The sequence below is a fragment of the Thrips palmi genome, unplaced genomic scaffold (genome assembly GCF_012932325.1).
Source record: "Thrips palmi isolate BJ-2018 unplaced genomic scaffold, TpBJ-2018v1 HiC_scaffold_10, whole genome shotgun sequence".
Classification (NCBI taxonomy): domain Eukaryota; kingdom Metazoa; phylum Arthropoda; class Insecta; order Thysanoptera; family Thripidae; genus Thrips; species Thrips palmi.
Genome location: NW_023144621.1, coordinates 20,010,505 through 20,036,365, shown reverse-complemented (window position 1 = coordinate 20,036,365; position 25,861 = coordinate 20,010,505). Strand labels below are relative to the sequence as shown.

Here is a 25,861-nt window from a genome sequence, read left to right as displayed (position 1 = left end):
TGCCTCATGTAGAACTATCTTCAAAAAATTCAAAATTCTTACACTCCCATCCCTGTACATCTTCTTACGCGTTCTATATGCCAAAAAATCTAATTCTACTCTTCTAAATTCAGACATTCATTCTCACGATACGCGTAAGAAAAACGATATCCATATCAAATTTTATAAGGGTGACTTTGGCAAACATGATGCCTTAAATGAAGGTTCTATTTTTTTAAATAAACTCCCCCCTAGAATTAAAAATATTCCCGATCCCCAGTTGTTCAAAAGATCCCTTAAAAACTACCTTATCGATAAGGAGTTGTACCTAACAAGTGATCTCTGACTGTTCCCTTCTTGTACTTGTGTTTCCCTATTTATTCTCTCTGTACTTGTGGTTCCAACACCTATTTATTTTCCTGTTATATATACATGACGTTGTACATTACTGTTGCAAGTTGGTACAAATAAATTGATTTGATTTGATTTGAAAATATCTTGAACAATTAAAACAACAAAAGTGCATTAGAGCACTGCATCCATCTATTACTCACTATGTAACACATGAATAAAAAGTAAAAAAAGGACACATCCTTGTTCTTCTCACATTCTTAATGCGTGGTTTATCAACATGGACATTCACTCTCATTTTCATTCACACCTTGTCGCTCGTTATCAGCTAACAGAAAATTTAAAAAAAGTTATCTACTATCTAAATCTACAAATGGGAACACAAAACAATGGAAGGCCATGTTTTATAACTTCACATAAACTCTTTTAGAGCTGTCGTTTGAAACTATAACAATCATATTATAAAATACAAGAGATTCAACTTTTGACCATGCTACACATTCATGATCAGCGCGACTTCTGGGGAGCAGAGTTAAGCATTGATCTGGATTTTCAGCACCATGACAAAAAACTTGATTGGGGGAAAAATAATTGATTTACAGGAAGCTCAAGAGGGAAAAGAACTGAAACATAATGTTACACATGATTTGGCTTTTTTTCCATGTTCACAGACATGTATTAACTGTTTAGTATGACAGGAAAAACTCTAATATACTGAGGGTCCCACTAACTAATGTTAAGTCACTTTGTTACAAACTAGCTATAAGGCTCAGTTGCTTTGATCCCATCAATTTGTGGAAGTCAGATGAAATTACCTTTCAAATACAATACCGAAGAATGAGTTCCATTTGGGGCCCTTTCCACCCAACCCATGAGTCCTAACAAAAGGTTCCATTTTAAATTTGGTCCATTAATACCTGAAGGCTGTTGACATTAACAAAAGAACGCTCATAAAACTGTTTATTTAATGATGGATACGATATGTTAAAAACATAGCAGTTGCAAAGAAAGCATGTTGTCGAAGCCTGAAGCTTCCATTTTCAATCTTCGAATGGCACCAATTCAAAAACCATTCCTAATCCTAAAATCAGAAGTAGGGCTGGAGGACAAGGCTCAGACCTGAGCTCATGTTCCCTTTCAGAAATATTTAAAATGAGCTCTCAAACTACGATTGACAATTTAGAGACAAAATGGTGGTTATACAGTTTTACGATATGCAAACAAGGGTTGTCCTTTGTGTATTGCAGCAGGTGTGGAAAGTTGACAATTTAACGGTGAACAAAGCAACCAAGTGAGATCCAAATTAAACAAAGTTTCTTGGTATTCAGTAATGCCGATCTCGTACACCTCCCTTCCAACGCTGGCTTTTAACTCGCTTCCCATGACTAACCAAAACAGAAAGTTTATGTATTGAACCCAAAATTCATTGCATTTGCAGTCGGAAACTCTGAAACTGCTTGCCTAAAATTATACAGATACAGTAAAATTGTTTTGGAATTGGAAGGACTGCAAAGATTTTTCTTTAGATATAATTTGCCCCATCTATTTTTATGACGAGAGGTACAAAAATAGCATTGATTTTGAACAAATTGATATGTGTGCAGAGTTCTGCTTTGAAAATCACTACTATTAACACTCTGCTTTACTCTGCTTTCCAATCTCCAGCGGAAAGGGAGCTGACCCTGGCTTCACACTAATGATTGTCCATTTTCAGCCCTCTTATATAATATACACACATACACATCTACTTACATACATACTTACATACATACATAAATACAACAGGGAACAAGAAAACCAAACAGACCAACCCTGTGGTTCATATCTTCATGAAATATCACTATCTTAATATTTAAAGCTATGCAAACAATACTGGCTTTAAGTATTTACATAAATGTTGATATGTGAAGGGGCCACTAACTATTCCACACAACAGACCACATCACAAAACAAATAAATTAAGCATGGACACAAAGGAATGAGATTCGTATCAATATAACAGAAACAAACACAAAGGCTGCAAGATGCATATCAGGTTTTAACTTTTGGCACACACATTTGAAACAACCTATGATAAAAGTAGTACTGGGGACAGTCACTAACAATAGTCTGCAATAAAAATGCCAGTGGCTCTCCAGCGTACCTCCATCACATGTCTAGATACCGAAACAGAGAGAAAAAGAGAGAGAGTGTATACAGAGGTAGGGGAAATGACAAGATAGACAGAGATTCGAGAAATAAAACAGCTGCCTCAAGCAGCACCACAGACCTACTAATCTACTTTGTAGGCTCTACGTTTTCTAACTCTTCCAATAGTAACATAACTGGATTGAATCCTAAAACACTGTCTAACATTAACAATAAATTAACTATGCATTCATTAAACTTTGTCAAACATAATACATCTGTATGAATAAAATCCAGTTTGGCATAAAATACACATTTTACAATCATAGCTTCAACTCTCAATGGTTGAATTAAAAATACAGAAGAGGAATTCATTTGGAGGGCTGATATTGTTGGACTGTCAAGAATTTTGAATTTACCAAAATATTACATTAAGAAACATAGATAAAACACTACTGATTTTGTATTTCATCCCACTCTGCCCAACAAGATTTCCTACAGCTCCCTTTGGAATGATTTGAACATAAATAATAGGGTAAAAGAAATTGACTTATATACCTAAGAATATTTTTTGGTGATCTCTGATTTACTTTACATGCGATGTTGCACTGTCTTAGCCCACTATTATACTGTCTACATAGCCACAGGAACCTTGGATTTCAATAACAACATTTAAATGAAGCTTTGTGTCTTTAGTTCCCATTAAAATATCTGAGTGTAATTTCTCTATCTCTCTTGTTTTCTGCACTAAAACTTGATGCTTACTCAACCTTGCCTCAAGTTTGGGAACATTATAAAGAAATCAATGTCAATATAAGGTTCCTATAAATTTTTGACTGTCTTGATTTTTAATAACTGCAAATATCTGCTAATGTACTGTCATAAACTATTACAAGTGTAAAACTTGATTACTTATTTCACATACTTTTATAAAAATATCATACCATTCTACATGCTTGTACTACTCAAGACTGTTACTTAATAATATCAACAAAGGAAAACTAAAATATATTACAGCAATACAACAATGGCATTTCAATCTCAAACGAACACCATCCTAGTATCTGTAAAATCATCAGCTTAAGTCCTACTTTCATTTCCTGCCAGCTGGTAAAACAATAACAAATCACACAACATAAAATGAAAATTTTAACAAGTTAACATTTCATTTGATTTCTCACAACACATTCTTCAAAGAAACATGAAAATCTGAACATTTCTTACATAAAAACTGTATTATGAACACTTAAATCATCTATGTCACAAACACAAGTTTCAAATGGTAAAAAGTCGTGATTCATCAATGTTCTGCCTAAATTACAATGCTTTAAGATCATACTATAAATATTTTTGTCACAGTCAGGGCATTTCCCTACCACACTATGACATCAGTAACAGTTTCATTATATTAAAAGTCTGTAGGTTGTGGATTTCTAATGCTGCATCACTTTAGGTCACCCCACATCACCACTGTGTGCTTCACTGCAAGTCTTAGCATAAGTAGATGAGTTGAATGAGAATGCACAAGCTGATTAGGAAGCACAGCACAGAGGCACTTAGATGTTGGACTTCGAGAAGGATACTCGAAGATGGTTTTGTTCACTCAGTTGGTAGTTATGCATTTTCTGTAGAAATAAAACAATTGTGTTAAATTAATGTCAAATTGTGAAAACAGCAAAGGCAGAATCTAAACTGCAATCGATAGACTCACAATTAAAGCACTAACTGCTTCATCCATTGATGAAAGTTGAATGAGAGCCATCTTCCTGTCTTTCCTGCAAAAAAAAAAAAAAAAAGAAACAATTTTTAAAATGTGAAGATTTTTTTTGAAAAAAGCAAAACACACAAATGAGCAAACCAACTTAGTACAAACACACACTCGCACACTCACACATCTCACACTTATATGCATACAAATCCAAATTTATTTTGAAATAGTGCATGGAAAGAAATAATGCCTTTCATTTGCGCAACACATTCAAATATTAAATCAAAGCAAGGCTTTGTATGCCATAACAGTATACCAACAAAAAAATATACCAGGATATGAAAAGTTAAATCTGTCCACAACAAATCAAGGTATCAAGGTATTACTGAATGCAGCAAACCAACATCTCATGCAAATTATTTTGTATCACACATTTATGTTTCATTGGGTGTTAGCCAACCTTGCATAAAATATGATTGCATTTACGTTAATTTGTACAGGTTGCATATTCGTGTTCACTGTGAGATTAATTTGACAGGAATAAATTTTGAAGGACTATTCAAAGGAAGACATGACTAAGTCTTGAGAAGCTTGGACCAGCTGAAAATATACTGTAGTATTTTATCAACTCCTGCAACCCTTATAATGGAGACATCTAGGCTTTCTGTTGTTTCAACCATCACAACCCAATGTGTACAATGAATGATACAATGATGTTAGTGCTGTCAGCAATCTCTTGTGATTAAGATGTATGTAGCTCAACATCAGTTTTTACAGGCCAAAGCATTATAAGTAGATTGCATATTTCTTTTCACATTGTAAAGAAATTTCTTGTGCAAAGTGAAATTCAATAGTGTGTACACTAAAACACAGATACGTATTACATATTTAAAAGGCAAATTCAATAAGGTTAACACCCAGCACACTGCACTCAAGGATCCTTACAAGTCAGAAGATAACTCCAGGACTGATTCACTTGCATCTTCCTTCGATAATTTAACATATGACCTGTATGAGGAATTGGCAGAAGTAACAAAAATTTTACTGCTCAAAAAGGTTTTTGATGCTCAACAAAAGTGCAGTGATACTGTTTCTGCAAAAAGTTTTGATGATTTTTAAAGTACTTACGGGAAAAACTTAAATCCTTTAACTTGAAAACCATTCTTGACAAATGCTTCTGTGATCTCTTCTTCAGATACACTGGGCCTGAAGAAAACAGTTTTGATTATTTCATTCAGCTTGATTGATTGATTGATTCTAAATAAACACATAGTGATACTGGTACTCACGGAATGTTCGATAGGTGTAATGTAGCAGATGGGGGGTAAATATTCTGATAGTTCTTTGAGCCTGGCTTTTTGAAACGATGAAGTGGTGATGTGGTATAGTCTTTAGTGAGTCCAGCATCAGGTTGGCCTTCTTTGGGTAATTGCACATTAAGGTGCTTGGACGGCATAACACGAATTTGCTTCCCAAACATTCGTAGCTTATCCATATGAGTCATAGCTGAAACAAAATAGTCAAAAGTTATTTAAAAAGAAAAACAATGAAAAACATGTTTGTTGTAAAAATGAAAGTAAGACTACTCACCTAAATTTGCCTGGTGTGGCTCGGCCATCTGAATAAGTGCACTGTCTTTCTTGTTGTACAGTATCTTTACGCGTTGTACATCCCCATATACACCTGCATGGAAAAATGAAAATTTCAGTCAGCCAAGCTCCACATTAGAAGCATATTGCAGCTTATTTTTAAAAATGTGCCTGATAAAAAGAAAGATTAATAATAACAACAAAAAAAAACAACCTCTAAAAATTCCCCAAACTATTGTGTGTCTAACTGTGAGCATCTGTATCAATATTAAAAAGGAGAGAAATCAATCTTTTCTAGCATTTCAAAACAAAAATCATGTGGACTGCAATCATAAAATTCAATATACCAAACGTGGTGACTATGGACATGCTTACTTCATTATTTTACTCATGCATCAAGCATAAAAGCATCATTCATCCTTCCACAAATTTTGGGGAAACATTGACGAATTGATAAATATTTTTTTCACTCCCAAAATACTCTTATTAAAGGGGATTGAAATCGAAAAACTGAAACACTGACCCTTGGTGCTGTTAAGCAGTTACACTTGGATTTACTGTGGGAGCTCGATGCATATTACAAAAACATATTCTTTAATACTACTGTATCAGTGAAAATCAACACTGTGAGTGTAGCAAATGATCCAAACGTGAAAAATGAAATGGAAGAGTTTGATGGAAGAGCATGGTTTACCATGCATGGGAGGAAAATCAAGGATACAAAAGGGTTAGCCTAATACCTACAAAGCAATTTAAGGACTCACTAAGGTAGCATGGTTAGAGACTAATATTTCCATAGGTTTGACTATGCACAGCTAGCTGTCTGTAAGGTTGAACTTAGGAAACGCTAACTGGGTCCAACACCATTTTCACTTAATAATCCCTTTCCTTTAAGGATTTCATGTGTAGTGAACATATTTAAAAAACATTTGTGTATTAACTTAGGCTCCCAACAAAAACAACCAAATAAAAACAATCTGTTAAATGAAAATTTAAGAGACTGGGTAGCAGTCATACCACATGAACAGAACTGAAACACAGTGAAAATCGTGTGCAATAACATACCGAATAGGGTAAAGAGAGCATCAGGCGTGACCATCTACGAAGGGAGAGACAGCACAAGAGAGGCGTTGTCGGTTGGCAGGAGTGACACCGCCAGGAAGGCACCAGAAACGGAAAGAAAAACAAATACAAGAGAAACATTAGCTTTTTGTGGAAAATAAAAAAAATATTAAAGACAGGCAGAAATAGTTCCGCATTTAAAAGAGGATTTGATGAATTGAATCTGTTACTAATGAGTCAGGAAAATCGGAAGAAAACAAATAAAGTTGGGGCGCAAAGGATTCAAAGCAAGTCTGTGAGTGAGTGAGCAAGCAAGTGGATGAGGTATGCATCTAATGGGAATTTCTAGCACTCTCTGGCAAACACACGAAAAATGGAGTGTCAGAAAAGGATCAAGGTATCAGCAAGATCCTCTTTCTTGATGAAAGATATAATAAAACATTCGTAAAGAATAGGACTGCGATTCTAGCAATGTTCTAACACCTTACTGTATATTTGATTTCCAACTTGAAGCACACATCCCACCAACACTAGCCAGGCAAAAAAAAAAAAAAAGAGGAAGTAAAAAGGGAATGCAAAGTTGCATTGGGTATTGAGAAAACGGTTATAAATGCATGAAATAATTTTGCTTGAGAGCCTTAAAACCAAACTCTGAAACTCTGAAATTTTACAAATCATTTCAAAAAGATTGAGATTCATTCACAAATTAAAGGGTTAAAGATAAACAGTCATATTTTGACAATTTTGGTGGAGCATGACCATAGGTGGTCTCATCTTTAATTCTATTATTTGAAATAATTCCATAGTGAAATTGTTTAATTTAATGTCAGATACAATATCAGCATTGATCATTAAATTCATTTTTTTTTAGGTGATAAGAAAATAAAACAAAACCAGGCTTTCTGCTACATAGATGGGTGCAAATTGACTAAGCTACTAGAGTCACATTAAATTGTATATGCTTGAGCAGGTGTACAAGCACTCACTCACACAGACTCACTCTGGAATGTACATTATATTTGTAACCTTGCAAAAAACTATCACATCATAGCTACTCTACTTTTATGTCTTTAATTGCCCAGTATGGACAAGATTGTGGCATATTATCAACTACATTTGCTATCTCAACAATTACACTTCCTATAGTACATACTATCACTATGAATTTCGATACCGGAGAAAATGGGAAAGTTTGATACATAATTAATGTGTGTAAATATGCTTGAATCTTACAATTACATTTAAAATGAAACAACCAAATGCGCACACACTGTGCAAAAACCATTGTACTTTGACCATTCACTTCAGAGATCATAAAAATATTAAAAAGTCAGACACAAACTAAAGGAAAAAACAAAACCAAAACAAAAAAAATACCCAGATGGAGGTTGAAATCAAAGAATGGGCTTCCCATTTTCATTCAGAATATGAATCACAGTGCCGGCTGCCGGCATAATCCTGACACTAGTGATCAAAATGGTCAGACCCTTGGCAATTACTGTATTCAATTCAAGCCGGACTTGGAGGGTTTTATAAATCCTCATGAAATGCGAGAAAGTAAGGATAAAATGGAAACTATTGTTAAAGTTAAAAAAAAGCAAATCATAAGAAGTTAAAAACAAAATAAACAACAACAAAACCAAAACTACAGATCTAATTTGTAAATGGCTCGAACTCATGGAAATTTGAAATCCCTCATGCATATACTAGACAAAACCAATAAAAATCGAAATAAAGAAAGAACACACATATACAAAACATGGCCAAAATTTTTGAAAGGAGACCATCTCTGCGAACAGAGAAGCACATGATTATCTGCCTGGTACACCAGCGTGGGGAAGTTTGAGGGCGAAAACAGTGCCCTGCGTTTCTCTACATCATTCCACGCCAATGCCAATGGCCGCGGTTCCTACGGTCGATTTCGTCTCGCGGCGCAGAGAGCCCAAACCAACTTTTGAGCAACGGTGCCCGTGTTCGACACGTGCGTTCGACAATGCTTCGTCGCTCTGTCTCTCTCGCTCCCCTCAGCAGGCGCGGATCCAGAGGGGGAAAATATGGGGGAGGGGGCAAAAGAACAATTGACACACCCTTGGCCCCGAGATAGCCACTCTTTACCCCCTGTAAGTAGGCGAAAAGTGCATCTTTGCCCCCCCCCCTCAGCCCGCCTCTGGATCCGCCACTGGGACTTCCCTCCGAAACGCCCTATGGGTATGAGAGGGAAAAAGCGACGAAACCGGCGACGGAGTCAGTGTGCTGGACGCAACGGTCGCTCTTCGGGACTTTCGCCCAGAGCGACTGGGTCAGGGGCACAGCCTCGGGCACAGCCTCGGGCACAGCCTCGGGCACAGCAGGCGGCAGGCAGCGCCGCTACTCGGTACAGTGTGCCACGCCTGCTGTGCCCTAGGCGCTCGGCAAGGTGATCGGTACGTACCTCCTCATTCAGGTTGCTCACGAGGAGGACGCACTGGCCGCCGGGCTGGCCGGTTAACCGCAGCCCCGCGGCGCCCAGGGCGTTGGCGGCGCCGGGCAGGGAGAAGCCGGCCAGGGGCATGCCCGCCGCGGCTGTCGACAGAGCAAGCACGGCGTCAGTCAGAGGGAAAAGCAAGACCAAAAGGCAGAAGCACCTCCTTGGATTGGAACAGAGGACGGCGACGAGGCCTACCTCCCACAGCTGAGTTGCCGTAGGGTCCTGTCAGCGGTGATCCCAGGCCGTGCATGGCGGCGAAGGGAGAGGCCAGCACACCAGCGGCACCTGCAAGCAGAGGGGCAGAGAGTGAGAGCAACGCGGCAACGTCGCGAGAGGAGAACAAAGTCCTCGTTAAAAAGGTTCGCGTAAATGGATGAGGGACGGTGCAGGGACCGGGCGGACCGAACACCTCAGTACCTCCGCTCCACGAAAACACTCAAGAAAAAAAAAACATCATTTCAGGAAATGAAGTCGCTTTCCGATTGTTTTCGCCACTCGAACGGCGCGGCGCGGCGCCTCGTGAAAGAAGCAAAGAAACAGAAACAAGGGGTATGGCAGACAATGGCGCGCGAGCGGCGGGGGAAGGCCGAAGGCCTGCACTGCCTGCACTGTGCTGTGCGGCCCCGCGGCCCCGCCCCGCGCCCCGCGCTTGGCGTTCTTGGCCTCCACCACGCCACGCCAGGCCAGGCAGGCCAGCTTTGCGCTTCTTAGCACAGAGTGCCAACGAGGCACTCCGGCCAATTTGAATATTTCAATTGGCCGCTCTGCGCCACGCTACGCCGCGCTGCAGACTGAGTTTTGTCGCTCTGTCTCTCTCGCACCTATACGGGACGCCCCTCGAGTGCGAGAGAGACAGTGCGACGGGAACGACTTTTGGAATCAGACCGCAGGCAAGGAGGCAGGCAGGCGGGCCACCTTGACGCAGGTTAATTTATCGCGGCGCCAACGCGTCCCCGAAATCGAACCAAAGGGGCAAATATTTGGCCATCGTTCATCACAACCTTCCCCGCCGCACTTGAGTGGCGGTTCCGAAAATGGGGTGGTTTAGGGTGGAACCGGGTATTCCGAAGCAATCCGGACCCGTGAGGGGGTAAACACTCGCGCAATACCCTGTACAAAAAACCGTGTATTACGGCATTCCCAACACTGGCGACGGTAGGCAACCCGCATTGCCCCCTACAGGCAACGTCCTTGTCGCACTTACCTCCCAGCCCGGCCATGCCGAGCCCCAGCGGGCCCAACGCCCCCATGGAGCCCATCTCCATGCCCGCGTCCCCGGTGGGCAGCCCGGGGTTGGTGTAGTCCCTGCTCTTGTCGTTGTTGTACTTGACGTTGAGGTTGCTCAGCTTGGAGTACTCAATCCGCAGCGTGCAGCACGAGTTGTAGATGTTCTGGCCGTCCAGGGACTGCGGGACAAACAGACAGACAGGATTGGCACATTGTCTTAAATTGGCGAATTGCGTTCAACAGCAGCGGCAGCCCTTTTGGCTCGGAGACGATTTTTTTTGGCCGATGAGACGGCGGCTCCGCCCCACCACACAGTCACACACTTGCCCCCTCCCTCCCGGTGCCTTTTTTGGCTAGACCGGCACGGCGCAGCCCGGCACACCCGGCACACCCGGCCGGGCCCCGTCTGCCCACAAAGAGGCCCTGAATACGCCCGTGGGAACCTAATTGACTATGACAGATCGGCCGAGCCGCCGAGCCGCTCCCAGCCTCCACCCCACACCTAGTTCCCCCATTTTCGCACGGCCAGCGCTGCCGGCAAGGCTGCCGGGGTTCGGGCCGTTCGGGCCGTTCGGGCCGTTCGGGCCGTTCGGGCCGTTCGGGCGCAGCGCCTCGCATCGGGAGATTCCCCTCATTGCGACGGCGGGGCAGCGGGGCAGCGGGGCAGCGGGGCCTAAAGGCTCGCCTCACTCGCGGGGGCCTTGCGCCCCAAACGACCCCCAGCGTCAAATGGAAAGTTCCATCCCCAGTTTCCATTTCACCCAATTTCTTTCCAGTACGTATAACGCAGCAGGAATCCAAAGCCCTCTAATTTGATCGAATTTTTAATTTCGTGCCGGTTTGCACAACCCGTGAACCTGACAAAAGCACTGAAAAAGGCGAGAAATTGAGAACCAGAATTCTTGCCACGAATTGGCGGTCCCCACGTTACATAGGGTGGTAGAATAATTCATGCCGAAATGTTGTGATAATTTTGACTTGATCTCTCGCCGAAATTTCGTCAGAATTCTCAACCTTTAATTTTCAGTGAGGACAAATGGCCGAAATTGAGAAATGGAATTAAAAGTGGCACTTCGCTCGCACCGCGTCAAGGTTATTTGCGCTTGCCGATCGCTCTCCTTCCTCCTTGCTGCCTGACGTGACGTCACGTGACGCACTCGATGCATCGTGCAGCAGGTATAGCGCCCCACTTGACTTTCCAGTGCCCATTTTATTTTTCACCCGCGTCACGGTTGCCTCGGTAACCGGTGGCCGCGGGCGCCGCGGGCGAAGCGAAACTCACGCGGATGGCACAGCCTGGCCACAGCAGGACAGCGCGACGGTCAATTTATCTTTCGGCCGCGCGGCAGTCAAACTGAATGTGGCAATACACACCGCAGCGTGGCGGGGCGTGGCGGGGCGAGGCGCAGGGGGCTTTGATTGATTTGAATTCATGCCAGCCGGACCTTATATATTATTCGAGACGACACAAAAAAAAAAACACACACACCACCACAAAAATGGCCTGAAAATAGATGGGGAGCGGGCCGCGGTGGGTGACTTAGGTGTTGTTTTGTTCCGGTCGGTGGTAACCACACGTTGTCCGCTACGCCGCCGCCCCTCCTGTTTGGGCCTTGTCAATACCCCCACCCCTCCCCCCAACCGGTCTCTACACAACACAAACTAGCCTTCCTAGCGCTTGGGCTTCGCGCAAACATGCGCCGCCGAAAGAGTGGAGAGATATGGGTGTGTCGTTCCGGGTCACTCGGCCGAAGGGCGGCCAAGTCGAGGTCTCGACCCAAGTAAAGCAAATAGGGAAAGTATCTTTGCTACAAAGGCGCATCAAACATTTGTGCCCGCAGCGTGGGCCCGAAAGCACTATAGTGTGTGTGAGGAGTGCGAGTGTGGACACGTGCGTGTGTGTGAGTGGGGTGTCTGGAGGTCGGCAGTCCGCACGGTCCGCACCACTACACTCGGTTCGCCACCAGATCCCCGAGGCGTTCGGCCTCGCGTTCGGCCCGCTCGGCACGGAGCGCGGCCGAGCGACTCTGCCTCTGTCGCACGCGGGGCTCTTGGGAAGATTGCGAGAGAGACAGAGCGACTAAGCCAGCGGTTCCCAACCAAAATTTCGAGGGGTCGCGGCTGTTTTCCGGCTGGCAGAATTGTTCAAAACGGTCGAAAATGCCTTTGAAAACTCGTGTTTTAGGCCGACTTTAAGCAGCAACTGCTTCTGATCCGAGGCGGTATTTCGTCCTCCCTCAGCGGGCATTTGGTCTATGGACCTTCCTTTAGTATGCCTTTGTTACGGAGTTCGATTATCGGCCTTAGTTTGGGAGCAGTGTTGTCTCAAAGTGGATCAAAATGGCATTCAAAGGCATTTTTTACTGTTTTCATCAACTTTGAGACAATACTGCTCCCAAACTAAGGCCGATAATCGCACTCCGTAACAAAGGCATGTTAAAGGAAGGCCCAGAGACCAAATGCCCGTTGAGGGAGGACGAAATACCGCCTCGGATCAGACGCAGTGGCTGCTTAAAGTCGGCCCAAAACACTATTTTTCAAAGACATTTGTGGCCGTTTTGATCAACTTTGCGGCAATACTGCTTCCCCAAACTAAGGTGGATTATCGCACTTTATCAAAGGCATGCTAAAGGAGGGGTCGCGTGGGGTTGCGAAATTTTTCCTGGGGGCCGCGGAAATTTTTGTTACAAATTTGGGGCGCGAACCGAAAAAGGTTGGGAACCGCTGGACTAAGCGATAGCTTCTAGATCGCTCGGCTGGTGCGACGCGCCTTAACCCCCTTTGCTAGAGGAGTTTGGTCGTGACGTTTTGGAACGCTGACAAACGCACTGTTTCCTCCATCCTTTGGCCTCTGGTCGCGACCCGCGGCCAGCCCGTAACATTATATCCCCGGAGCTGTCTGTCAAAACACGAGGGGTAGCAAGGGCTTTATTGGCTTTTCGGCGTTGGCGTTAGTGTGTGTGTGTGTGTGTGTGTGTGAGAGAGAGAGAGAGAGAGAGAGAGAGAGAGAGAGAGAGAGAGAGAGAGAGAGAGAGAGAGAGAGAGAGAGAGAGAGAGAGAGAGAGAGAGAGAGAGAGAAGAGAGAGAGAGAGAAGAAGAGAGAGAGAGAGAGAGAGAGAGAGAGAGAGAGAGAGAGAGAGAGAAAGAGAGAGAGAGAGAAGAGAGAGAGAGAGAGAGAGAAGAGAGAGTGTCTCGCTCTGCCCGTGAGCGCGCAATATCGGCCCCGGGCAGTGAGACCCCACCGTAAGTTAGGCGACCTTCCCCTGCCGGCCGGCCGGCCGTGGCCTGCCGGTCACGGGGGCCAAGTGGACACATCATGCACCGACGGCGGAAACTTTCTCCCCTTTTGACAAATTGAGGCGCGAGGGGGAAGAAGGGGGAGGCCGCTTAGGGACGTCCCCTGGGAGCGTTCGGCGCAACGCGACGCAACGGCGGCACATCGCACGAGTCGGTCGCACCCCGGGCTGTCTAGGCGAGCCTAGGCGAGCCGGGCGGCGACGGCATCGACCAAAGGCATTGATCCCGACATGAACAGCGGCCAGAGCCACCCCAGTCGGCCGAAAACACTTTTCGAGTAGAGAACGAGAAAAACGTCCAAAAAGAGAGGGAACCGTCGATTTTGCCGCACGGCCCTCGCGACGAAATGAGCCGGCGGCCTGTAGCTCCCCCCGCCCCTCCCCCTCCACATCGAGTTGAGTAATTAGAAGCGCCCCGCCCCGCCCCAACTCTGCAAACTGCCCTCTCTTGGCGACTCCACCGCCCCGCCCCCCGCGAGCCCGCTCCGCGCTCCGCCGGCCTGGCCTACAACAAGTGACACTATACTTTCACCCCCACCCCGCCCCGCCCCGCCACGGACGACTGAACACAAAGTAGACGCCCTGTTGCGGCAGATTGAGAAAGCCAAGAGTTACGCCCTGAGCCGACGACCGCCGCCGCTGCTGCTTCGGTAATCAAAAGAAGAACGTACCCAAAGTGGCAAAGTGCCGAGCACGCTAAGTGGCGACACAAGGCCCGCACCGTTAGGCCCTACACTACAAACCCTGACAGTGCCTTGCACCGCCAAGCCGCCAAGACGAGGCGGAGGCATTGCGTTAGTCTCCTAGCGCAAATTGGAAGTCCAATGAAGCGTGCAATGACAACGTGCGCACGTCTAACAGAGTAGGCGTTGCGACGTGTGTCGTCACAGCATTGCGCGCGAAACCATCATGAAGCCTACAGTTATACGCTGCAAGCAACCAAGGAAGAAACATAAAAAAGGCCCCAAAATTTACAGAATTTTCTGCAAAGAGGCATTGGCTGCACCGACGGCGCGGAGATTCCAAAGCAGTAGTGTTTACAAACTAAATTGATCCACACCCCCCCGCCCACTTGGGGTCCGATCAAAAGGACGTTAGGCGTGGCACGGCCGAGGCAGCGCCCTTAGAGGACCTCCGAGGACTTTACTCACCAGTTTGGCTGACTGAGCAGTGACCACGTCCGGGTACTGAATAAGAGCTTGGAAGGAGTCTGAAACAGGATAGTGGAACATGCTCAGAGAGGAAGACACAAACTCGCTACGGATAAAGACACGAGTTATGTAACGGATCCAAAGCAACAGTTTACCGAAGGTAACGTTTCATCAAAGAGACTAAATGACCCTAAACCAATACGAAAAATAGGTAACGTGATACAGAGAATCGCATCTAGAGAGTTCTAAGGATAGGGTTATTTATTGAGATACAGCTGACAGTATGAGAAACGTTAATCCATAGTTTACAGATTTACCACCTCCTCGCACCCTGAGGGCGTTCCGCGGACTAAAGTTCACCAGCGTCCGAAAGTCCGAAGGGAGAAACGAAAGGTAAAGTGCACTTACTGTTTTTGGTGAAGGTGACGATCTTGAGCACTTTGCCGAACCGCGAGAAGAGCTGAAACAGAAATAGGCCGACATGAATGCCATGAGGAAATGCCGCAGACCGCCAAAGTTTGATTTTCAATGAGCATTCCGGCGTCTGGATTCCAGGGATTCTAAGCGGAAAGACGGAAACAAGGCCATTTCCAGGAAAGGAAAAAATTCCAATGCTTACGCATTGCACGGTGTTCCGGTTGTGGAAATAATGTAAGTTAATGAAAGAAGATTTGAAGTTAGAAATACGATGAAGAAGGGAGTAAATTTTATATTTTGGGGCTGAGAGAGAACCGCAGCCTTTAAAAGCAAGCCAAACAACCCAACCTCAGCAACAATGGAGAGGCAGTTTCAATGTGCGACTACTTGTTTTTTTCAGCCTCGCGATTTTCGAAAGGGCGCAGACGCCGGGAAAATTGTTGCCAACCCCCGAAAATCTATTTATTCTGTCTTTTCTGCTGCGAACCTTTTACTAATGACAGATTTGAATGATGTTTAAATGTCTTGTCAGTGTGCAATGAGTGAACATTGGCATTTTCGAATTTTACGGCGTTTTCATTTCTTTTTATCAGGGACTTAAAATTTTGACAGTTGGTACGTTGGCAGTGAGACGTTGTCATGGAGACTTTTTCTTCATGTTTTTATCATTTTCTTAGAACAGTGATTAGTTTTTGTCACTTTGATGAGGCAGGAAGTTTAGTTTTGAGGAGTGGCACATTTTTTCTTCGAAACGTTTCTGGAAAATGTGAACGGATAAGGGTGCTTGATTGTTGCAAATTTATGTTTTAGTCGTTTACGGAAAATTTCCACGATAAATTTTTTAGATTTTCTGGACTTTTTATTGTATTATGAAAAGGATTAATATGGCGGGAGCGAAATGTCCATCGTGGGGGGTCCGTAGAAGAAGAATTCTGAGCCCCGGGCAATAGGGGTCCTCCTTCGTCGGAACCCCTAAAAAGAGAACTGCGACGGGCGCGCAATGTTTTTCGGCTGCTTACAGGAAAGTTACAAGAGCTTTGTTTCACAGAGTGCCTCTCGCTGACGACTGTACAATTTACTGTACACCAAAGGTACGGTCTGACCGAAACCTTCTTCCTTTTTTTAAGTGAAGGAGGGGGAGTTGTGCGGGCCGTGCGGCGGGACTCATTCACAGAACGAATTCGCGCACCGATTTAAGTTATGAATGAGAGCGCCCAGGACTCGGTTCCCAGCACCAGGGCGTTTCACTTGGCACTGCGGTTCGAGCGGCGTTCGGTGGCTGGATGGGTGGATGCTGATTGGGTGGAAGCACTGCCGAATGACTTCAACGAGGGGAGAGCGTGCCGCGCCGCAGAGGACACCGACGGGGACCGACCGGGACCGACCGGGACCACCGAGGCAATTTAGCATACCGGAGCGGTTTCGCCTTGAAATGGGATCTCCAGAGCGTAATACCTGGCAATAGCAGCCCATCACCACCCCGGCCGCGTCCCCCCCCCAGGTGGGAGCCTCCAGACTGGAGCCTCCAGGGAGAGTGGTTCCGCGCCGTCGCTCTGCCTCTCTCGCACCGCGACCACGGGGCGCGAGTGCGAGAGAGACAGAGAGGCGCCGTCCGGAAGCAGCCTGCGGCTCACCCCGCGATCGCGGGGGAGAGGAGGGAGAGCGGCGGATCCGGGAAAGCGACGCCAACTTGGAAATTAACGTCAGATTCACTAGTTCATGCCGGGTGCATAATACGGGCGGGGATCTCGGGACGACGTCCCACTCTCTCTCTCTCAGACGAGGAGCGGCGGGGCGGTAATGAATTTGGCCAGCGGAGGCACACGCTTGCGATTGCGCGACCTCCACGCGCGCTCCGCTTGGCGCCGCTTGGTGCGGTGGGTGTTCGCACACTTTAAAACCAAACAGTTTTAAAGTGAATGGAGAACAGCGCGGCGACTGGAGAGCAAAGAGGAAGGGGAATGCCCTGGCAGCAAGGTGCTCGTCCAGAGGGAGGTTGACGGACGGACGCGAGCAAGGGTTGAAAGGGGGGGGGGTGCTGCCGCGAGACAGCCCGGGCAGACGTGTTCGCTCCGCCACTGTCAAGGCAAGGTGCGTCGGACGGCGAGTCGGACGACGGCCAGCCCCGCCTCACCTATAATGAGGATAAGTGACCGTGCCGTAACGAGCCGCCCGAGGCTCGCGGGGGACTGATTCCCGGGCGGGACGTCTCTCTCTCTCTCTCTCTCTCTCTCTCTCTCTCTCTCTCTCTCTCTCTCTCTCTCTCTCTCTCCTTTTCTCTCTCTCGCTCGCTCGAACTCGTAGGGCGTCCCTCGCGCGAGACAGAGAGCGCTCGCGGAATCAGCGTGCAGCCCCTCTCGTAAATATGCCGGCTAGCTGGCCAGCTCACCCTCTGGCACGCCCTCCACTCCACGGCAAGCGCCGGCAGCCAGGTAGCCAGCCAGCCGGGCAGCCTGAGCTGGCAGGCAGCCCCTCAGCCAGACGGCCTGCAAGGCCTGGACGGCGATCTGATCAATAACCGCGGCATGGCCAAGGCATGGCCAAGGCATGGCCAAGGCATGGCCAAGGCATGGCCAAGGCATGGCCAAGGCATGGCCGTGCCGCCGAGCCGACCGGCTGTCTCCGTCTGTCCTCCCCGGACCCGAGGGCCCAGGGCCCTGCCCTGGGCGAGGCCAAGTAAAGGGCCACTCCGCCGACCCCAAGCCGACCCGTGTGCAATCGGCAGCCACTGATTCCTAGAGCCGTTTTCGTCGCTGTCTCTCTCGCACCTACACGAGACACCCCAAGAGAGACAGGGGGACGAAAACGACTCTTCCGAATCGGCCGGCAAGTCCCAAAGACGCATGCTGACCCGTATTCCATTAGCTCGACCCGATTTTAACCAGTGGGCCGTCACCCCCCTTCCCCTTCCCCCGCCCCCTTTCCCTTTTCTCTCGGCGTGCAGTTCTGGCCGCCCTTTAAGGATGCTGGCCACATCTGTCATCATTAGCGCGGCCCTTGCCCTCCCGGCCCTGCGGCCCTGCTGGCCCACCTGGCCCTACCTCACCCACACCGCCGCGCCGCCGCCTGCAACCCTCAAGTCCGGCGCCCGGCCAACCCTACCAGCCCCGCCAGCCCCGCCTGCCCTTCACGGCCTACGCGGCCTTCACGGCCCCGTGAACCAAAATGTGGGCCGCGTTCACGGAAGTCCCCCCCCCCTCCCTTCCCCCCGCCGACTGTCCGGTGCGGAGCGCGGCTGCGCGGCACGGGCCTCGAAAGGCGCTTGGGGAGCGGCCAAATTGATGGATTACAGCCGACCCCCGCATGACCAGAACGGAGGGGGGGGGGTCGTAAGGACAATTTCCAAGAGGACCTGCCGGCCGGCCGTGTTGATGTTTTCCTTTCTCGCGGTAAGCGGCCCGTCGCACGCACTTTTATACTCACACAGTCACACAGAGTGACGCGGACACTCACGGACACACACACCGCTACACAGACGCCATCAAGGAGCCCCTCGGGCCGCCCCGCCCACGCACGTACGCTGCCCCTCCGGCCCCCTCCCCTCCGCTCCGCTCCCCGTCGGTAACGACCCTCGTCAATCTGCTACCTGGAATGGGCGGATTTGCCGAAGCCATCATACGCTCTTCCCCCGCGCGCCGCACCGCGAAGAGTGAACGGGGCGGGGCGGGGCGGGGCCATGCCATCGGCGGGGTCGTTACGCGGCGCAGCGGTCAGTAATGGACGTAAAACGCGGCAAAACTGGCGCTGTCATCGCCGCATCATGCAGAGCGCTAGCGAGTCCCTTACAACAGGGGCGGGAACAATGTCCTTTTTTTTTTTTGGTTTCCAAAGTTGGTACGCGCCGTGCATCGTCCTCCGCCACCGAACGGTCACAGTGTAGCCAACTCCAGCGGACCGACCCCCGCCGGGGCCCCGGCCGCGCCAGTGTCCGGTCCAGGAATGCTGTTGGCACCGACAAGCCCGTTGTAGTCGAGGTTAATTCACCACTAAGTAACTAGTTTCTCCCCCTGCCTGCCTCGCCTGCCCGAGCCCTGCGGACGCCGACCCCGCACTGCCGCGCTGACCGCGCCGACCACCGAATCGGGGCGACCAGGGCCGATGCAACCGCAAGGGGGCGGCGGGGGCGAGCCACGGCCGGAGGGGAGGGGAGGGCCGCAGATGGGGCTGGAGCGGACTGAAGGCCCACGTCCAACGCCACCCGTCCGGGCCGTCCGGGTGATTGCGGGTTTCACTGTCAGCGCCGAGGACTTCTTGATCGGGACATTTTCTTTCCGATGCTCGTAGGCTAACGGCAAACACAACGAAGCCGGGGCAGCTTGTACCTCCGTTTGTACACTGTACATAATTGTCAAGGTGAAACACAAAACTGAAACGGAGAACTTTTTATTTCCTGTGCGCCCTAGAGCGCGAGGCCACCCCTTCCCTTCCGACTCGGTGCGTATACACTGTACACGCCACGCCCTCGCGTGCGGCCCGGCCCCACGGCCAGGCCTCGGCCAGGCCGGCCCGGTCGTCACAATCGTCACATCGTATCGCTGTCACAACTACAAGCCAACAAACGTCACGTGACGCCGCCCAGCGCCACAGGCGGGCCAAAGTTTTAACGACGCGGACCTCGTAAAGCGAGGGGCCGTCTCGGCGAGACACACGGACTCGGCGCGGATGGACGCACAGTGGGTCAGGAGACCGGTGGAGGCGGACAAAATCCCCGACGCGTTCTCAGCTCCAGAGTCGCGACATGGGACTTGAACCGAACGTGTGACCCCACCAATGGATTGCTCTGAACGAGGAATCTATTGGTGGGGTGACAAGCTCGGTTCGAGTCCTGTTTAGCGACTCTGGAGCTCGAAACGTGTCTACAGTTTTGGCCGCCGGGGCCGGTCTTCTGGCCCACTGCGTAACGCAAAGGGATGCTGTGCCACTCACCTGATGCAACACGTCCAACGTGACGGGGTAGACCATGTGCTCGACGATGACTCTGAGGACGGTGTTGGGGCCTCCCTGCACCTCGTTGGGCGCCGAGCCGGACAGGGCCTGCGCGGCCTGGAGCGCGGCCTGGGCGGAAGCGTTCTGGAACAAGAGGCGAAGGAGAGGGTTAGGAAACACGAGTCGATTTTCTGGTTTCATTTTCCGGTGTGACGGACTCAAACAGCCCCGCAAGGAGGTGGGAGGTTGTCATTTTCTGTAGATTTTGACGTTGCGGCCTCTGTCGTTTTGACCTCTGCTGTTTCGGCCTCTACCGCGCAGCCTCGACCGTTCGGCCTCTGACGTTTAGCCTCTGTCGTTTGGGGATCTCCTTTTTACTTTTTCATCCCCGCGCGCTTTCATTGACCATACTGACCAGCCCGCGCCACGCCTCGCTCCGCCTCGGCCTCTAAAAGGGGGCAAACGATCAGACGACTCGGCACAGGTGCTGCAGGGGGCTTGGGGGCCGCGGGGCTCGGGGCCGCGGGGCTTGGGGGCCGCGGGGCTTGGGGCCCGCGGGGCTTGGGGGCCGCGGGGCCGCGCTGCCAGGCAAATGACGCCCCTGCCATTCCCCCTCGCCATCCTGGCCGGCAGTGAGCGACAGAGGCAGCCCCCGAGAGTCGTAAAGCCCGCTAAAGGAATCCACGAGGAATCGAGTCCAAATTCCGGAAAGGCCGCGCCGCGCCGCACCGCACCGACGCCGTAAAAGCCGTAAGAGGCGAATTCGGCGCCGTAAACCGAAGCGGCGGCCGAGGCGTGGCGGGGCGTGGCGTGGCGAGGCGTGGCAGGGCGTGGCGAGGCGCGGTGCTACACCGACTGCATGCCAAGGGCGAAAAATCATAACGGGGGACGGCCGTAAATTGGGATAACGACACGACGCGCAGTCTCCAAGACGACCACACTGTAACTGTAGTAGCACCACCGCGGCGCTGCCTCCGCCGCGCCTCGAGCGACATCGCCATCAATCCCGCCGAAAAAGCGCACAGAGTGAAACGGGGCGCCGCCGTCCGGGTTCGAACCCGCGACTCGCGCGCGCCGAGCCGAATCGCTGCGAAAACGGTTGGGGCGCGCAGGCAATGTCGCGAGGGATGCGGGGTCAATGGCGGCCTAGATGGCGGCGCGAGGCGAGGCGGGACGGCACACCGGAAGGAGACTCCGGGGGCGCCACAAGTTAGTTGCGCAGCAGACTTAGCGCCGAGTTTTCAGAGGGCCAGATGGATGTAGCAGACAGAGACAGACAGACAGGGAGGGACTGCGCAGGCGGACCGCTCGTCTTTCAGAAGACATGGATGTATATGCTGAGGGGATTAATCCCACCGCAAGGACTAAGGCCACAAAAGCCTGACGAAGGGAGAGTGCTCTCCGCCCGGCCGCCCGAGGACCGCGTCGTCCGTCCCCCCTCCCCTCCCCTCCTCGACCCCGTGCCCAGTGACCCACTGCCGAGTCTAGGATGTGTCGGGAAAAATTGAGTTCCCCGCTCGAGCGCGGATCATAATCCCCATGATGGGCCTCCGCGCCGCTCTGCCCGCTCTGCCCGCTCTGCCGTGCGGCCTGCACAAGAGAGCCGCCTGTTGAGGAGCAACATGTGGCCCTTGAGCATATACCACCAGGGGCGGCGGGCGGGGCCTGTTCTCGACACACACACACACACACACACACACTCTCCGGGAAACCGTATGGAACGCTGTGTAGTCCCGAACCCCCGCCGCTGCTTCCTGATCTAATTCAACGCAACGCCGCAAGCACGGCGCCCCATCAAAGGCGCGCCGCACTCGATGCCGCGCCGAGCCGTGCGCACAACTAGCGAACAATGTGGGGGCCGGGAAAAACAAAGAGGCAACGGGGAAAATGCTTGGAGCCTACCGACCGCACCAAACGGCACGGCACGGCACGGCACGGCACGGCACGGCACGGCACGGCGGGCTGCGGAACGCCTGCCGAGCAGGCAGTGCCGCCGAACACGCGTGCGCGCGGGTTGCCTACCCGGCGGTTCGCAGGCGCTTCCCGCAGGCTGACTCCGTCCTGGAGCCGTCGCTCTGTCTCTCTCGCACCTACGCGGGACGCGCCATGAGTGCGATAGAGACAGGGCGATGAAAGCGACTCTGGGAATCAGTCTGCCGGTAGGCAGCCGCAGGCGCGGAGGGGCCTCTGCCAGTCGTCTGCCAGTGCCTCCAGGGGACAGCAGGGACGGCGGGGCGGCGCGAGTGACCTCACCGCAAATCCAAAACCCATATCCAGTCCGGTGCGGTGCGGCAAGGCCTGCAGGCCTCTGGCCGTCTCCGCCTAATGCACCGACGGCACACCGCGCCACGCCACGCCACGCCGCGCCACGCCGCGACTCTCTTAATAAAAAGAGACGATTCATGTGCTCAGACGTAAGCCCCCTGGCCGGCCAGCCCCCGGTCGCCTCGGTCTCTCTAAGTCCGACGCTTAAATAGACCGCAGAGCGGAGCGGCCAGCGCGGCCGGGGCGCGTGGCGGGGCGGCTGGCTTCCCTTGCGGCCGGGCGGCGGCGAGGAAACACGGAAAAAAGAAGAGATAAAATAAAGAAGAAGGCAGAGGGGCGGCGCGTTGCCGCGTTGCGTGGTGCGGTCCGGCAGAAACACACTTTCGGACAGGAAGCAACATCGGCCGGCGGACGGGACAGCCGTCTTGAGCGGAGCGCGCGGAGCGGCCAGTGTTTTATTATGGATACGAATGGGCCTTTCAGCGTGCCCATTCAGCCGTTGCGCCTCCGTCTCTCTCGCACTCACGGCGCGTCCCCCAGCGGTGCGAGAGAGACAGAGCGACGACACAAGACTCGTCGGAATCGCTTGGTAGGCCGCGCCGCTCACCGCGCCGTGTCCCATCTCATCTCATTCCGACTCGCCCCCAGCGCGGCGCGGCCTCGGACTCTGCCTCGGCGGCCAGCTTGACGGAGGCCATGTCCGCCGTGTCCGCCGCGTCAGCACACGCAGCGAGCGCACCGAGGCCAGCGCCATTTAAAATGATCATCCAGGGCGTCCCCGCGGCCCCGCGGCCCCCGGGCGACTGAGCGCTCCGCGGAGGGCTTACTTGGCTCTGTCCTAAACCCCGCGCCGTCCGGGGCCGGCCAGGGGCGGCCGCGGGCGGAGGGGGCGGCCGGGGCAGCTCGGGGCACGTACTGCGAGGGTCCAAGAGGGACTCGGGGGCAGCGCGGGGGCAGCGCGGGGGCAGCGCGGGGGCGGGGAGGGAGACTTGGCGGACGTGACGCCATCGCCGTGGTCCTGCCGTCCAGGCCGTCCAGCACACGGCGGACGACGCCAAGCCACGCCTCTGTCAGCCCGGCCTTGCCTGGCCTTGCCGCTGCACTGGACCAGGTTGTTGGCGGAGGGGGAGGGGGGGGAAGCGCAGGCCACAATCCCTCTCCTGCGTGCCGTGGTAAAGCTTGTCCAGCCGGACGGAGCGGGGGAGGGGGGGTGCAACTCACGGCGGGGCATTCATCATCCACGGCGCGCAAGATTCGCCGGACGCAGCGACAGACAGAAACACACAGGGCGACTGAAAAACAAAGGTGGGGCAAAAACCACGTGCAAAGCCGACGGGACAGTCGTCACCGCCACCTGCGCGTCCAGCCATTTGTCCGGCACGGGGCAGACTGGCGGTGGTCCGATTCGGAGAGCCGTTTTTGTCCGTCTCTCTCGCACCTACGCAGGACGCCCCAGCGACAGAGATAGAGCGACGAAAACGAGTCTCTGAAGCAGTCTGCTGCAGACTGACCGTGGACAGACCGCCGCCGGCAGTCCCGTCGTGCAGCGCGTCGGTTCGTTTCGCGGCGACCGGCGACCGCCAAAAGGCAAAAGGCGCTGCTGTCCTCCGCGCAGCGCGTTAACAACGGAATGAAAACAAAGCGGGGCCGTGAAACGATGCGAGCGCGCGTCGCGGCACGCAGCGGCACGGCCGCCGCGAGGCGCTGCAGGCCGTGCTGCAGGCCGTGCTGCAGGCCGTGCTGCAGGCCGTGCTGCAGGCCGTGCTGCAGGCCGTGCTGCAGGCCGTGCTGCAGGCCGTGCTGCAGGCCGTGCTGCAGGCCGTGCTGCAGGCCGTGCTGCAGGCCGTGCTGCAGGCCGTGCTGCAGGCCGTGCTGCAGGCCGTGCTGCAGGCCGTGCTGCAGGCCGTGCTGCAGGCCGTGCTGCAGGCCGTGCTGCAGGCCGTGCTGCAGGCCGTGCTGCAGGCCGTGCTGCAGGCCGTGCTGCAGGCCGTGCTGCAGGCCGTGCTGCAGGCCGTGCTGCAGGCCGTGCTGCAGGCCGTGCTGCAGGCCGTGCTGCAGGCCGTGCTGCAGGCCGTGCTGCAGGCCGTGCTGCAGGCCGTGCTGCAGGCCGTGCTGCAGGCCGTGCTGCAGGCCGCCGGGGCGGAGGGCCCAACGATCAACATTTCACGGGGACGCCCCTTCGTCCCGCCCCGCCCCGCCCCGCCCCGCCCCGCCCCGGCCCTTGCCGGAGTCCCGGGGAGTCGGGCGCGTAGAGGCAGCACCGGCAGCACTCACCTCTGCCTTATTCAACATTCAATTCCACGTAATGTCGGAAGGGAAGGGGGCTGAGGAGGGCCGGGGGAAAGGGGGGGGGGAGGCTCCCGCTGAGCACAGAGACGGTCGTCTCCGCCATCGAACACCTTGCTCAACACTCCCTGCGTTTATCACGCGCCACCTCGGGCTGGAGGCAGAGGCAGTCCCACCCTGGTGGTCTTGACGGCCTCGTCCTCATCGTGGCGAGGGCGGGGCGGGGCGCGGCAGGCGAGGTCCCCCACGGGGGCGCTGAGGACGCAGCCAAGGGGAAAAGGAAGACGGCGCGAGGGGAGCAGCGACAGGTGAGGATCCGAAAGGGGACGAGCGCGGAGAAGAGGTCTACTACCCCAGGCAGGCAGCCAGGCAGGCAGCCAGGCGAGGGAGATCGACTCACATCTTTATTTTCTGCGGGCCGCCTGTCACGGGGGACAGCTAACGTGACCCCTTTATCTCCATCTGCAGCCCCTCGCCCCGCCTCGCGCCGCCCGGCGTGGCCCGGCTGGGTATCCGGGCGGCGGGCTGCAGCAGCCTCTTCTTGGGGCCGCGGGGCGCGGCGAGGGGCGCCAGGCCCGGCGGCGCCGTTAGGGGCGACCATTGGGCGTGAACCGAGTCGAGGCACGGTTCGTCGCGTCCCCGCGGCCCTTGCCGAGGTCCTCGCCGAGGTCCTCGGCCTGCGACTAAAAGCCACACACGCGGGCCGGAGGGAAGCCAGCTCCGTCTCTCTCTCTCTCTCTCTCTCTCTCTCTCTCTCTCTCTCTCTCGCTCTTTCTGGCGTGTGCAGGGCGGTGCAGGGCCACTGCATACAGATGCAGTGCTGCGGGGCATGCCACAGGTGCCGCGCCGCGTCGCGTCGTCTCGTCACGCGTGATAGACCGCCAAGAGAAAAAAAACGCCAGGCAGTCGTGCGCGACGGTGACGGTGGCACGGGCGGCGTGAGGGCGAGGGGAAAGGGGGGGGGGGACGACCCGCCCTCGACCCGCCCCTCAGACGCCAGTCAAGTATCC

At 52.3% G+C, this 25,861-nt stretch overlaps 1 protein-coding gene across 11 annotated transcripts in view; it reads right to left on the bottom strand.

Annotated features, from left to right (window-relative positions):
• Positions 1-500: 500 nt before the first annotated feature.
• Positions 501-25,861, bottom strand: part of LOC117639002 (polypyrimidine tract-binding protein 1) — a 202,461-nt gene continuing 177,100 nt past the window's right edge. For 10 of the 11 annotated variants that reach the window (XM_034374288.1, XM_034374292.1, XM_034374287.1 and 7 more), the window contains 13 exons: positions 20,301-20,444; positions 15,366-15,417; positions 14,958-15,016; positions 10,488-10,689; positions 9,479-9,568; positions 9,248-9,378; positions 6,820-6,853; positions 5,756-5,848; positions 5,455-5,671; positions 5,294-5,371; positions 5,111-5,173; positions 4,169-4,232; positions 501-4,082 (listed from right to left, as the gene is read on the bottom strand). In XM_034374288.1, coding sequence (XP_034230179.1) covers positions 4,014-4,082; positions 4,169-4,232; positions 5,111-5,173; positions 5,294-5,371; positions 5,455-5,671; positions 5,756-5,848; positions 6,820-6,853; positions 9,248-9,378; positions 9,479-9,568; positions 10,488-10,689; positions 14,958-15,016; positions 15,366-15,417; positions 20,301-20,444 — 1,296 coding nt within the window. In that variant the 3' untranslated portion in view covers positions 501-4,013. The remainder of the gene's footprint in view (positions 4,083-4,168; positions 4,233-5,110; positions 5,174-5,293; positions 5,372-5,454; positions 5,672-5,755; positions 5,849-6,819; positions 6,854-9,247; positions 9,379-9,478; positions 9,569-10,487; positions 10,690-14,957; positions 15,017-15,365; positions 15,418-20,300; positions 20,445-25,861) is intronic. The other variant, XM_034374290.1, reaches the window with a different exon arrangement.